The sequence below is a fragment of the Aythya ferina genome (genome assembly GCF_964211825.1).
Source record: "Aythya ferina genome assembly, chromosome: Z".
Taxonomy (NCBI): Eukaryota; Metazoa; Chordata; class Aves; order Anseriformes; family Anatidae; genus Aythya; species Aythya ferina.
Window position 1 is genome coordinate 64,824,031 of NC_140299.1, and position 15,774 is coordinate 64,839,804.

Here is a 15,774-nt window from a genome sequence, read left to right on the forward strand (position 1 = left end):
GTTTATAACAAAGAACCACTGGAGAAAGTAGACACAGTTCAGATCTTAAAACTTTTAAAACAGATGCAAAGCTTCAAAACTAACAGTTGAAAACAAGCTCTGACTTAATCGTGTATATTTCAAATCACAGGCATTTAAAAGAATTATCTCTGAAAAAAAAAAACACAAAACAAAAACAAACAAACAAACAAAACCCTACACCATTCTGCTCACACCTACACAAGCATTAACACCAGGGAATTTGCCAATATATAACTAAAGACTTGTCAGGTCAGCATCCTCAGATAAAACTTCAAGAGAGAGATGTGTTTACGTTCAGAGCACTGCTGCAGAACCTACGATGGCCAGGGATCTGGGGGCACAGAGGACTTACAGACTTCACAAATCCTGCACACACGAACCAGGGGTAGGCCATATTAGAATATGCTATTCAAAACAAGACAGAGTTTCTTGGCATCTCACATTGCAATTTTTGTGCACAATTGAAAACAGATTTCTTTTAATCTATATGTTTTGCAGCCACTTTCTGAAAAAGACAATGGAAACACAAATTCAGTTCACTGAAAAACTATTAAACATCTGAGATAAACATACTGATTCCTTGGCACCAAAATACAGATTTTCCATCATTAAGTCTATTGAGGGAGTATATGCATTTGAAACTCACTCTAATCATAAACACATGTCAGATATATATAGAAGCCCTGCTGTTACTTAAGAATATCATCAGATGATGAATGTAAAATTAATGGAAAACCTGAACGGTCACATTTTCTAGCAGGTAGTTCACCATATGGTGCACAGATTAACCACCTTTATGCTCGGAGGCTCTCAGGCATCTTCTGGGCCATTACATTATTGTTACTTTGGCATGCAGAGTGTTCCTGAAGTGCAATCACTCAACCCTTTCAATCATCACACAATTATTGGTATTGGAAAACCAAGAAAAACTACACCACCCTTCAAATGTAATGCTGTTACACTTTCAGTAAGTAACTGGTTACATCACATTTCCCATACATTCTCTTACTTCATGATCTTGCCATAGAGGGGCAATATGCTCTAAACCCATGCTCTCATTTTACCTAACCAAGACTTTTAAATGTACCTACATTCACTGACATCTGAAGAGACAAGTTGTTTCCTTAAACAGAATTCCAATAACTCAAGAAAATCTTATTTTTCCAATTATACAGGCAGGTATTAAAACTTTCAAGCAATAATGTCTTCAGGATTTTTGATATGGTTTCCAGTGTTACAGACTCATACTGAGCTGAAAGAATCTGAAATTTCATAACTTTTTTTTTTTTTTTTAAAAAAACATTTTTTGTAACTGTTAATTCCTTAGTTCTAAATTGCAAGACTTTAAAAATGACCTGGATAGGAAGGAGGGAACAAGTACGAAAGGTTTTGCATTTTATTTCTCTATGATATACAACAAGGAACTGATAGTTTCATATACGCAAATAAAAAGAGCAAAGGACAGCAGCAGCTGTTTTTCATTTTTAGAAATATCAGAAATGTCATTTATTCTATTCTAATTTTGTAACACAATTCTGGGTTACACCACAAAGCATATATATAGAAAGAACTTTTTCAATTTGAAATAGGTTAGTAGCTGGCAGTCTTTAATGTAATCATAATTGTTTAAATAGCATCAAACTCATCTTAACACAGTAGGTTCTGTAAGCAACAGGAACAATGGAAGATGACAACTCATGTGCGTTCCACCTCACATCTTCTCTTCTTGCACACCCTCTGTGGTGTTTCTCAAAACAAGACAAAGAGGTGATGAACCGCAGTCACCTTTCTCTCCCCACTGATTTGGGTTTCTCACTCCTACTCAGGGAAGAGCTGTTACACACAGAAATAACCTGTTGGAACTATGAGCTTCTAAAACCACGTCAGGTAACCTTGATTGAAATTGATCGGTCGGTGCCAGTGTTTAGAACAGACTGACGGCCAGACAGGGCTTCCTCATCTGGTGGAGCGCATCCTCCTCCCTGCCCCTTCATGTGGATGAAGTTGAAAAAACGATTACCTTCCCTATGGATACATAAAGGATGAAATTTAGAGGCTGTCTTTAGTAACCAAATCATACTGGAAGGAGGCCCCTTCCAACCCAAGCCATTCTATGATTTCTATGATAGAATCACAGATTGGTTTGGGCTGAAAGGGACCTAGAAGACTATATTGTTCCAGCCCCCTGCCATGGGCAGGGACACCTTCCGCCAGCCCAGGCTGCCCAAGGCCCCATCCAGCCTGGCCTTGAAGACCTCCAGGGATGGGGCATCCACAGCTTCTCTGGGCAGCCTGTGCCAGGGCCTCACCACCCTCTGGATGAAGAATTTCTTCCTAATATCTAATACAAATCTATGCTTTTTAAGTTTAAAGCCGTTCTTCTTTGTCCTATCACCACACTTCCTGACAGAGAGTCTCTCCCCAGCTTTCCTGTAGGTCCCCTTTAGGTACTGGAAGGCCAGTATAAGGTCTCCCTGGAATCTTCTCTTCTTCAGGCTGGACAATCATAGCTCTCTCAGCCTTTATGTGTAGGAGAGGTGCTCCAGGCCCTTGATCATCTTCATGGCCAACCTCTGGATTCATTTCAACATGCCCATGTCCTTCTCATGCTGGGGCCCCAGAGCTGAACACAGTGCTCCAGGTGGGGCCTCACAAGAGCAGAGCAGAGGGGGAGAATCCCCTCCCTCACCCTTCTGGCCACACTGCTTTTGGTGCAGCCCAGGACACGGTTGGCTTTCTGGGCTGCAAGAACACATTGACAGCTCACGTCAAGCTTCTCATCCACCATCATGCCCAGGGCCTTCTCCTCAGGGCTGCTCTCAATCCATTCTCTGCCCAGCCTGTATTTGTGCTTAGGATTGCCTTGACCCAGGTGCAGGACCTTGTGCTCAGCCTTGTTGAACTTCACGAGGTTCACCCAGGCCCACCTCTCAGCCTGCCCAGGTCCCTCTGGATGGCATCCCTTTCTGCCAGCACGTCAACCACAGCACACAGCTCGGTGTCATTGGCAAACCTGCTGAGGGTGCACTCAGTCCCACTGTCCATGCCACTGACAAAGATGTTCAACAGTGCCCATCCTAATACCAACTGCTGAGGAACACCACTCGTCACTGATCTCCACCTGGACATTGAGCTGTTGACTGCAGCTCTCTGAGTGCGACCATCCAGCCAATTCCTTACCCACCAAGTGGTCCATTCATCAAATTCATGTCTCTCCAATCTAGAGACAAGGATATAACGTGGCACTGTGTCAAATGCTTTGCACAGGTTGAGGTAGGTGACATAAGCTGCCGTTCCCCTACCCACCAATGCTGTAACCCTGTCAGAGAAGGCCTCCACATTTGTCAGGGACCATCTGCCCTTAGTGTATCCATGTTGGCTGTCACCCATCACCTCCTTATTTTCCATGTGCCTTAGTAGTTTCCAGAAGGATCTGCTCTATGATCCTGCCAGACCCAGAATTAATGAATTAAATAGATGAATTAAAGGTAACTGAAATGTCTTGCTATTACCAGCGGTCTTAAATTTGTAGTTTCTATAACCTAGTTTATGGTTTTCTATTTGCAATCATCATTCTAAGTGTAAGTTGTAGGACATTACTAGTACCAAACTTTTATTACAGTTGTAACTTCCATTTTCAGGACTTCTTAGTGCTTCTGTTTTCCTGTTACATTTTTATGCTATTATACTAAAAACAATTATTCACAACACAGTTCTACTCTCATGCATGTACATACTGCCCCATCATCCCTGTAAAGACAGCACCTTTCATTAATAACCTTAAAGACTCTGAGGAGGATATCCATTAAATATGTGATGACAAAAAAAGGGAAACATTATTCCCATTATTCAGAAGGGTAAAAAGGAGGACCCAGGGAACTACAGACTGGTGAGCCTCACCTCTGTGGCTGGGAAGACCATGAAACAGGTCATCCTGGAAGCAATGTAAAGGCACGTGCAAGACAAGGTGATCTGAGACAGCCAGCACGGCTTCACCGAGGACAAGTCGTGCCTGACCACTCTGGTGGCCTTCTATGATAGACTGACTGCCTCAGTTAACAAGGAATGATCAACCAATGTCATCTGCTTGGAATTCTGCAAAGCCATTGACATGGTCCCAACACAGGTTCAACAAGTCCAGGTGCAAGGTGCTGCACCTGGGCATGAACACACACTGGGAGAACTCACTGAGAGCAGCCCTGCAGAGAAGGACCTGGGGGTTCTGGTGGACAGAAAGCTGAAATAGTTGAAATGAACTTATTCCAATCTAAAGAAAGGACATCAATTTTGATATTGAGCTTAGCTAAGGACAGGAATACATTTTAACAGATCCTTGGCTTAGTCATTTAAAACCTGACAGGAGACAGCCTTTTCATGTCAGAGATGCATGTGCTACCCCCATGAAAAGCTGTCAAAGCTGCTAGTAGTTTATTTCAACACTGAACTTTGAAAGTATTCTTTCGAGGATGGACAGATGCAGGCTGTAACTAAACTGAGATCATATGCTACTCTGGTGCTGAAGATGATTGTAAGTTCAGTCTTGCCTACCTCTTTGCTCACAAATAGTGACCATACTGAGGCACACGGGTGGCAGCTCAAGAATGGAGAAGGATTTGTCAAAAAATTGACAGACTTTTTAATACTTTTTATACATTTTATTCTGACACAGAACTTCAGTTGCAGCCATAGTGATGGGTTCTAGACTAAAGTTTCATGGGCTGCACAAAGGACACACATGCAGCTTAGCATATCTTTTGTTTTTATGTATACACATATGCTTATATATTATTTATATGTAAAAAAGACATGCTAAACAACTCACAGTTCAAATGATCAATTTTGGAAGATGAGAAGCCTTCAGGAAAAAAAAAAAAAGCCAACCAACCAACAATCAGTCAGATTGTACAGAGAAAGTATTTACGCCTGAATGCGATATTCATCGCTGAATGCAAAATTCTTCACTTCATCAGTAGTGTTAGAAAGACCACAGACATTCCTGTTAAAGTTAACATCTGGTGTTTGACATGGAAAATTTGCAGGAAACAGTGGTTTCATACATTCAGTTTAACTTCCATTCAAACAGAATCAAAATACTCAAGACAAAAGGAATCCAACACTGCAACACTGATTCCCAGCATTAATCCAATCCTATTAGCCTGTGTTACAGGAAATTGTGCTACAAGATCAATGCAACACGTTTCCAAAAACATGTATCATGCTGACAGATGCAACCATTACATAAAGAAAAGCATATCTAGTGTCTGATATGCAAATCATTGTCTTTACTTCCATACTGAAAGGAAAGGAACTCAACACGATGTCTTATCATGTGGGGATTCTGTGAAAAGTATTTTTTACGACTCTCATAATAAACATTGCTGGGGAAGGGAAACATCATTGTACATACAAGGTAATACATATTCATTCTGATGCAAAACTAAATAAGGGTAACAAATCTGGTCACATAAAACTGTTTTGACAGTAATGCTCCCAATCATTGTTACAAACAATGAAAAAGGAGATGGATATTATTAAGAGTACTGACAGACCATCATTAAAGATCATAAACATATTATAATTATGCACTGATTATCTATACATAATTCCTAATTTAAGGAGAGTATTAACAACCTGAATTTAGATTAAAAAAAATCATGGGCCCCACAAGAAAAGCAGCTGTTCTCCCCAACATTTCTAAAATCAGGCCACAAAACAGCTCAGTGCAAAGACGTAATGATAAGTGCGTGTATTGTACAAAGCTGATGGACTGTAACCCCACTATTACACAAAAGACTGATTCATACAGTAGTTCTTTCCCTATGGTCTATGGATTGCAAAAAAAAAATATTTTCATAAGCAAAGTATGTTAAAAATCCACATAAGTAATTATCTAGTTATGCTGCAACATAACTACTAAAGGTACTAGCAACAGAAACAGAAGTTTTATATCAATAATAGAATCTATCCTAATCAGAATGTTTTTGTAGCCAGAATTCTTCAGGGGGGCCTTGGAAGGGAGGGAAGGCAGGGGATTGTGGAAAAATCCCCCAAAGCCCAAACGAAAGACAGCAACTATTCTCTGCTTGATCCAAAGCCTTTGAAGTTAATGGAAAGTCTTCAATTAAACTGCAAGGGACTTTGCATCAGGCTCCTTTTATGATTTAATGTATTTCCTCAGATTAAATCCACAGAGAATACTGCGTGTTCTTTTTTTTTTTTTTTTTTTTTTCTCTTTAATATATTTTCCATTAGAAAGTACATTTTCAAATAAAGTAAAGCCAGAATCACAAAATGTACATTTAGGAACGTCAACTAAAATTGAAACCATTATGGTTTTCAAAGTTAGAAAATACAGATACCAGCATTTCTCCTTGGATGCTGCTGTTTAATCAAAATTGTGTGTGATTCAAAAATGCCATCTTCCTTTCTTTCCTCATTATAAAATTAAAAATTACGAGAAGTACCAAATTTAAAATTTCCTTAATAAATTTACATTTTAAAAAACAAGTTTATGCGTAAGAGTAAATATTATGTTTGTGTAACCATGTCTTGTTCATGTCTTCTGACCTAAGACTTCCAGTTAGTGCTATACTCTGGGGAACCTGACGCTCCAAATAATTGCTTACTGAGTGTGATACTCAAATGCCTCAAAGTTGGCAGCCTTTCACAAAATGCTTTTAACAAACTATTGGTGTGAAATGCATTTTTATTGTAAATATATGAAGAAGGACTTAAAGCAACACAATCTCTGTGACTACCCTATCCTTGCTCTTTTTTTTTTTTTTGCTCGCTGATTACAGAGTTGTGAATTTAAGAAGTTCAAATAATAGTTTAAAAAGAAGGATATGAATCTAATAATTGCTATTTTAATTTTGCAATGTAAACAGTTTATTTGAAATAAATAATGGTGATACACCATCAGTCTTGTAACTTTATCCTTTGCTCCATACACCTTTTTGCCCATTCACCTTTCTATCTCGTTCTCATACTCTTCTTGCTTGACTTCTTCAGTCCTGCACTTGCAATCCAGTGAGTTCATGGAGGAGCTTGGTAGGTGGAGTAGTCTCTTCTCAAGTGTGAAGTAACAGCATTTTCATTTGATAAATTACAGAAAATCTTTTATTATTGCTGGTAATATTTTAGCTAGTTCTTAAATGCCAGATTTGTATGAGCCATGGATATTAATTTCACTCACCCCCAAAATAACCCCCAGAACTGTAGCATAAAAGCCTTTAAGCATCCATTAAAAACTGACAGACCTAAAGCTAAACAGCACTAATGTCATCCCTCCAAAATCATATGTTAAGTACAGCTGTTATCAAAAATCTTAGTGTGCACCAGGCTGCACAGTCAAATCCTGGCTTGTATCTACCTATGGCCATGCATAAGCTGCCTGAGATCCTGTTCCTAAAGCCTTAGAATTCCATCTAAATTCCAAACAAGACAAAGCTGGTCGCTGAACACGAAGCAATCCAAAATAAGCTGACCAGGCCTTACATTAACAAAAAAGCTTCTAAGGCCTAGTAATGGATTACATTTCTGGACTAGAAGAAATTTCTCAACACGCCTGGAAATTGCAGCAAGCTTTTCAGTAATGCTGAGACTCAGAAGAATATGCCATGGCACCAGGCTTTGGTGATCATTATAAACTCCAAGTTTGCTGCACAGAATCCTCTTTTCAGACAAGCATCTGCATACTTCAGACAAGACTGGAGGAGAAGGTGAAAATACAGGATTTAGCAGGAAAAGGTGGTTCCAAGGACCACACATGAGAGCTCAGTGCAGAAAAGGAAACCTCTGTTACTAATGTTATGTATCTAGGAGCAAAAAACAGAGGACATACATTTATCATCTGCAGATTGACTTGCCTACTAAGATACAAATCATGTGCTCAGTTTAAGCTGCCATAGTAATGTATACTGGTGCTCTATTCTTTACTAAAGGAAAAGTTCATCGGGTCCTTTGCATTTTCAATTTCACATTTTCCCCTAAAAATCTGAAAGTTAATGAATTTTGAAGCATGTAGATTATTTAGGAAAAAATAAGAATATTTTGATTTAAGGCAGGATGGCATTTAAGATCTTTGCCTGGAGAAGAGAGTTCCATTATGCTGCCGTAGGATTCTGTAATTCTCACTGTTCAAAGCACAACTTTTTTTTTTTTTTTTTTTTTCATGTTCTATATACTAAGTTTGTACTGGAAATAAAACTAAGTGAGGTGCTACAAGAAGTTAGTATCTGTTATCAGTAAGGGAAACAAAAGCAACTGGAGTTACGATGAAGGTGCTCATAGATGGATTACTGTCCTCTTTTTTTGGAGAAAATGGTATTTCTCTAATACCACAAAAATATGATTGCGTATTAACCTATCTATCCAGCCTCTCTTAACCTATCTAACTTACCTTGAAACTATGTTAACAGTAGATAATGGTTATGGCCCTTGCTAGCTTCTAAATCAGTTCTCTACTTATAATAAAGAACTTTTTGTATGATTAGCTTTTGATTTATACTTCTGGAGTGCTGGAGCACACCACTAAGAAACCAAGCCTACCATATCAGTTCAGGGACACATGCTATAAAGAACAGTTCAAAATGTATCGCAGTTGGAAGGCAAGTTAAAAGAAAAAAAATAGACAACAAAACTGGCACGTTTTTCAGTTTTAATGACTAACAAAAACATTCATTGCTGACAGTACACAACTGCATACAAAAAGTGCATAAAACTCATTCAAAACCTAGAAAATAGCTTTCATTTTTCAACAGCTGTATCTAAGCACCAACTATATACAGTTGAAGTCACATGGCAACATTTATTACAATCTTTACAACAGACTTTATCACCTGTTAATAGTAATGGTGCCAGCTGCAGCAATATTAAAAATGGGCTTTGAAAGTTTAATCAGAGGTGCACAAATGACTGCTCACCCACTGCTTCCTGTCTTACATTAACATGGCCAGCCCTATGACATTTTTATTAATGAAAAACAGAAAAAGTCTAGTGTCATGTGGCTGGTGAATTGCCAACTCACTCCACAACTATAATTTTGATTTGCTTATCAGGAACCATCAGCATAACAATCTTGACAGCTAAATCATAAAAACTGCAGTTACAGTGTCACTTGCTAAATGGCACAATTTTATTGTACTTCACTGAAATCTATGCAAACTCTTTCTAAATAGAAAAGTATGCTTATCTTATTCTGAAAAATATATGGGAAAACATAGTAATAGAACATAAAATCTCAGTGGGCAGAAGGAATGAAACAACTATCTTGACTACACGTCCACTATGCAAAACTAATATTCAGCATTCCACAGTGAATTAAAAGCAGATTGCTTTTTATCAATGAAAACAAACCTATTCGGAAAATGAAAACAGCCACAGGATGTTTTGCTTCAAATATTTCGAAATTCGAGTTAATGAAAAGGTAAACAATGTGTTCGACATTTCATGTGACCTACAGAATATTGATATAGATTTTTTTTCCCCAAATTTTATTATTTCTAACTAACTGTGGGAAAAGAAGGAATAATACATTGGAAAATTAACTTCTGCTAAAGCATGCAAGGGATACATTCTTTAGCTGGGGATATGCTATGGCCAACCAGTGAAGTTAAGATGGCTAAGCTACCACTTATCAGCAGTGCTGCAATGCTAAGGATAACCCTGCCACCCCAGAGGTTTCAAAGAGCATCAGCCACCATCCAAACACTTGTTTTGAAACAGGAGACCTGTTCTCTACAAAGCATGAGATGAACAGACTTTCCCACAACCACAAAACATTACCAGCCGCAGAAAGTAACACAAATAACAAAAGATCTTAAAAATCAAAACAATTCCATGAAGACACCTGTATTATCTGTTTTCAACAATTCCTGCTAAATGAAAGTCTATTTTAAATACATTTGGAATGCACTCAGCCAGGACTATGAAAACATGAATCCTATTATCTGGGAGGAATATGTATACCCATGGCTAGGAGAATCTCACAGACTTCTCTTACACTTTTCCCCTCTGCTTACATCTGAGTAAATGCTAGGAAAAGCAATGAATACACAAAATGAATGGGTAAGATTAACAATACCTCTTGTTATATTCTTGGCAATAGAATTATCCTCTTAGACAATAAAATTCCAACTATAAACCTGTAAACTCTTTTAAAACTCTTTTATTTCATCTGGGGGCTTCTACACCTTTTGAGAATGCAATCAGCACAAGCTTGATGCATTTGAACTCTTGGCAGAGAATCTTCTACAGTATTAAATGACAAAATGTTTTATTGTTTGAATTTTAGCACCCTCTTTAAAGTCCCTCTCCACGTGTCCTCTCTATCATGAATCTTTTCACATCTGCACCATTTCTGACACCATAGTAACCAGTAACTAGCTCATATTCAGAATGGAAAATGTTGGTCAAGTAACTTTAAAAAGAATGCTGCCTTTTAGCTCCTTGTCATTATCTCTGTGGCCCTTTCCTGACTCTCTTCCATCATCAAGAGAAGCAAAAACATAAGACACTTCCATCCAAACACTGCTCCAAAAATCCTGAATTCCTATGATATGAAGTGTACTATACTATCACACGGTCACAGAAGGGCTGAGGCTTACAGGGAGCTCTGGAGGCACCAGGTCCTGCCCCTGCTCCAGCAGGGCCACCCCAAGCAGGGTGCCCAGGACCATGTCCAGGTGGCTTTTGAAGATCTCCAAGGTGGGAGACTCTAGAGCCTAAGTGGACAAACTGTGCCAGAGCTCGGTCACTGGCATAGCAAAAAGTGTTTCCTGATGTTCAGACAGAACCTCTGATGTTCCAGTTTGTGCCCACTGGCTCTTGTCCTGGCACTGGGAACCACCAAGAGCCTGGCTGCATTCTCCTTGCACCCTCCCTTCGGGTATTTACATAAATTAATGAGATCCACCCTGAGATTTCTCCTCTCTGGCATACTAATTTTATTTTGTTTCAGTGAAATCCTGCTCCACTTTATGCTGATGGATGAACTGCACCACACATGGTTGTGCTTTGAAATAGTACAGTTATATTGCGCACAAGTGATGCCATTATAGGAGGAAATGATCCAATTCTACATGAAAACCTAAGACTGTCCATGATGTACATTTCAGATCTCTGACTCTTCCCAGTCCTCAGTAAACCACCCACAGGAATTTAGGAGAATCTGGTGGAAATACACAGTTTCATTTTATTTTTTGATTCAGAATTGCTATGTATAATCATTTCTGCAGCACCTTTTAGAAGGGGACGTATTTCTGCTCTTCTTCACTTTTCTTTTAGAGTGTTATGCCTGCTCTCATCCTCAGCTACTTATTACAAAGAACATCTGCACACTTCTGTGCCTTCATTGCATCCCTTACAGGTACACTCGTTAGTTAATATTTAGTAACATACCATCATTAGTGGGTTTCAGGAGAAGCACTGCATTGAAATTCATGAGCCACGGTGGTGTTAATATCCCACCTTTATTTCAGGCTAATGTTTTGTTCACATGGGTAAGCTTCTCTCTGCCTCTAGAAGTATTTAGAGCTTATTTTCAACTGTTGTTAAAAGCTTTGATTATTTACATTAACTGATCCGTGTATATACACTACATAAACATAACAAATCCATTTATAAAGACAGAAAGAACACTACTATGCTTGCTGGTATGCAACTCTAGTTACTAGGGATTAGCTGGCCAGCCCTGATGACAAGCTACTCATGCTAAACAACTATATAGTGTTTTGTAGACGTGTCCTAGTGGATACATTTCCTTAGAAAAGGAAGGCCTGTAGGGAAAACCTTATATAACATACACAAGACAGCATGCAAATGCAGGTACCCACCCACATATGCACCTTTTCCTAAGGAGCTCGCATACTCTCTCACACTCATGGAACAAGGTGCAGAAAACCAAGACCAACAAGCCTTACCTTTTTGCAGACACTTTCAAAGTTAATTTCTTTCCCAAGTGCAAGTTTGGTAACTTGATCTGGCTTTATTTCCTGTGGATGAAAGATATATTTATTCTTTAGACTTCACTAAACATTTCTAAGTTTTATGTTCCTCATAAACATGATAACTTTATAGCATCTCCTGTTGATTAACTAAAGGAAGAAATTCAGTTTGTTATATACAGACTTTTTTGTTGTTGTTTATGTAAATACTACATTTACTTAAAAAAATTAATTTAAACTTCAATTAATTTAAACATTAATTTAAACTTATATCTGACTATCTAATATTACTAAGGGAAATGGAGATTTTCAAAAGCAAAGTACGTAGAATGGTGAAGTTATTTCTAGAAATTGTCTGTATTGATTGTGCTTCATAAAAGCTTTGAAAGGTTATGAAATTCCACAATTCTCATAGACTCTGAAGTTACATCAGAACTGATCAACATATGTGTATATGTAAGGTTGAGACGATGAAACTGAAGTTGAAAAGTAAAATAAAATGATTATAAAAAAATAGAAATCCTTCTTTTCTGAAGGTAATACACATGCAATTTCCATTCCCAGACTTAAGAATTAACTACTGTTATGCTGAGCCCGAATACCTTTCACACATTCACAGTTCTGAAAAATTTCACAGATAACACAGATAACTAGTTATTCTGATAGCTATCATTAAGATCGAGATTGTATCTAAATGCTGCTGGCTTCAACACTTGAAGAAAATTATCCATACACTGAATTTCTGAAACTCCAGGAAAGCAGATTCCTTAAGTCTAAATTACAGCAAATCACAACACTAGTGGTCAATTAAGAAGAAAAATATAAACTGGAGGTGCACGTGCAAAATATTAAAGTTTGACAAAGTGCTGCATGTCCAGATGACTGTGTGTGCCTGCAGTTGAATACTATGCTTAGATTAAGACAAGAGAGACACTAACTGAAAACCCTTTCAAGCAATTACTGCAACTATTAGGTCAGAATAATTAATGTACTAGCCAAGATCAAATGTAATCAAATGTAAGTCAAATTTTGCAAGACATTATAGTTTACACCTCTAAAAGGAGATTATGGAAAGACTTTCATGTTTACTTATTACTTTCTTTTATTACCCTAATTTATCATCCTCGATAAATATTCCAATATTTCCATTAAACATCCCACTCCATTGTTAGGTTTCCATATTTTATCCTCTTCCTAACTCAGCTCTACAGCAGTCTGTGCATGTACTTGGTTCTTCCTGAAATTAGACAGTCATACCATTAATTTCAAAATCTTACATTGTTGTTCTTTCTGTATATTAAATCCGAGAGTTGCATCTTACCTAGGTCTTTAAGATACTGTGTAAATACGTGTCTTAAAACTATGAGTAGGCATATAATAGCAAGAATAAGCTAACAGGACAAAATGGAGAAACTAAAAAAAATAAAAAATCAGTTTTTGTGCATGTCAGAAGAGCTTTCTGACAACGAGACCTAGATGCCTGCAAAATCATCTCCCAGAGGTACCGGTGGAAGCCCAATCATTTGGCATGCAGAATCCAGACTGGAAAAACACTGGTGAATATAGGAAACAATCTTACACTGGCAGATGGACAGACTGCATGACCTAATAGAATCTAGAGATGGAAAAGACCTATGATTCAGTTTTCCATGACTTTCCAAAGCGTTTCACAGATGGTGAAAGTAGGACACAGTAGTTAAGTGACATGCTTACAGTCACATAGTTGGTTGGGAGCTATGAATGAAGCTCTGGAACCCAGTACTGTTCATTAAATTTAGCTGTTTCTTTATATTAAAAAAGAACAGGTAATTTATATGATCTTCACTAGCTTAACGTTGCAGAATCACACATATTGATGGAGCAGGAATAACAGTTTGGAATGTGAGGTCGTGAATGGAGCTTCACTGAAATGCTTAATATACAGAATGAGACCGTGAACCTAAAAAGCCCGAATTTATAAACATCTTCTTCACTTTCCTTAGATTTAAGGCAGAACAAGCATTTCTGATTTATATGGCCTTCAGCAATACCTCATTTTTGTGAAAGTAGCCATATGAGTGAAATTACTGGGCTATACAGACCTTTCTTCTGCCTCTATTAATGGTCAGCAGCAGACAGGAGAACAGGAAGAGAATACCATGATGTTTTTCCCAGCACAGCCTTCTCAACTTTGAGGTGCACACTGCTGAAGGATTCCCAACTCACAGAGAGAACCTTTGCATTTACTACCTGCTTCCATCGCTTCTACTGGGGGCTGTTGTAAGTGGCTGGTGCCTCCTATCTCCGGGACCCATGGATTCCTCCTGCCCTGCTGCTGGAGCCCAGCCCTGTGCACCTTGGAGCCCCTCTCAAACACCAGCACCTGTAGGATCAACCTACAACACCCGATGCAGGAAAAATACAGACACTCTGCTGGCCCCTACCAGTAGGCTGGGTGATGCACTGACACCCTCACTCTCCCCGTCTCAGCAGTATCTGTGCACAGGACGCGCTGTCCCTGTCTCCTCTCTGCAGCTGGCTGTTGGGACACATGCTATTTCTTGCTTCCCTGGCTGAGGTGGAGACCCTCATCTGCTCCCCTTGCAGGCTCGGGCAGCTTACACACTGGTCTGACTCTAGCAGCTGGCCCGTACTCAGTCATGCTTGTACTGCTGCCCTTTATGGTGTTCATTGATAACCATCATCCACCAGCACACCAGTGGATGCCAGATAGGATGCTGTTGTGAACGGTGCTGGCTGTACACCCAGAGGTCAGTAGTTTCTGTCATAACTCATGGGTTTCATCTCTTTCCTACGCGAGGAAGGGCAGCCAGCATGCAGGCGATTTGGACATGGTGATCCCAATAGCTGATTTTTGTTTTGATCATCCCCCAAGAAGATAATAAGTGACTAGAGACAAGCTGAACAGATCATTTTGTTCTGATTCCAAACTGTCCCTACCTCACCAACTATCACAAACCCTTTCAGAGACAGGGACGTGAGCAAGGTGGGGATCTCTGCAGGCTGCTGCACACAATGTGAAGCACATCAGCACTGTCTGACCTGCCTGGTGCCTGGGCCGAGCTGAGAGCTCTGGCAGGGACAACAGCGATGAGATGAGCAGGGAGCAAGCGAGCAGCAGCACAGGACCAGCCCGAGTCCCTGCACCAGGCCGTGCTGGCTGCTCCAGCAGCTGCTCTGCACTTTGGGGGGAAATCAGGCTAAATGGACCTGTCAGCCAGTTGGATCTTGTTAAGGCTGCAGGCAGATGACTAGGCCTTGGCCCGAGATTAAGCTGAATAAACAGGATGTGAAAAACTACTGGACATGACATAATAAAATTGCTGGATGTGACAGATAATGCGAGAAGCTGACAATACGGCTGGATTTTACAGATCTTTAAGGGAGAGCTACGTGAAAAACAGACAAACTCCAGAGAAAGCTTAAGGAGTACTGGGGAGCCTTGGGGAGGACATCTTGTACGGTTGACAGTACCCGGGTAGCCACACCAGTTACACCATGTAAAGCCAAATCGCCTGAAATTTGGGTGTGGGTACAGCAATGGGGACAAACGAATTACAGGTGGGCAAAGGTTAGACAGGAATGGAAACAGGGATGGGCAAGGCAGTGAAAGGCTGGGCTGTGAAACGTGCAGATGGGACAACACAGCATGCAGCCAGACAGCCTCGCGCAGCCCCTCAGCTCCACGGCCAGTACCGCAGGCAGAGATTTCACTCCACCACCCATGGAAATTTAGAACAGCAATTTTTTTTTCTATAAATGATGAAGTTTATTTAAATAAGCCGGAACTGTCTTGCATAGAAAAACA

General features: G+C 39.5%; 1 protein-coding gene across 2 annotated transcripts in view; it reads right to left on the reverse strand.

Moving 5' to 3' along the window:
* The window catches only part of SRFBP1 (serum response factor binding protein 1), a 75,326-nt gene that overhangs the window by 12,047 nt on the left and 47,505 nt on the right, over positions 1-15,774 (reverse strand). For both annotated transcript variants that reach the window (XM_084503008.1, XM_084503007.1), the window contains one exon: positions 11,943-12,014. In XM_084503008.1, the coding sequence (XP_084359134.1) occupies positions 11,943-12,014 (72 nt within the window). The remainder of the gene's footprint in view (positions 1-11,942; positions 12,015-15,774) is intronic.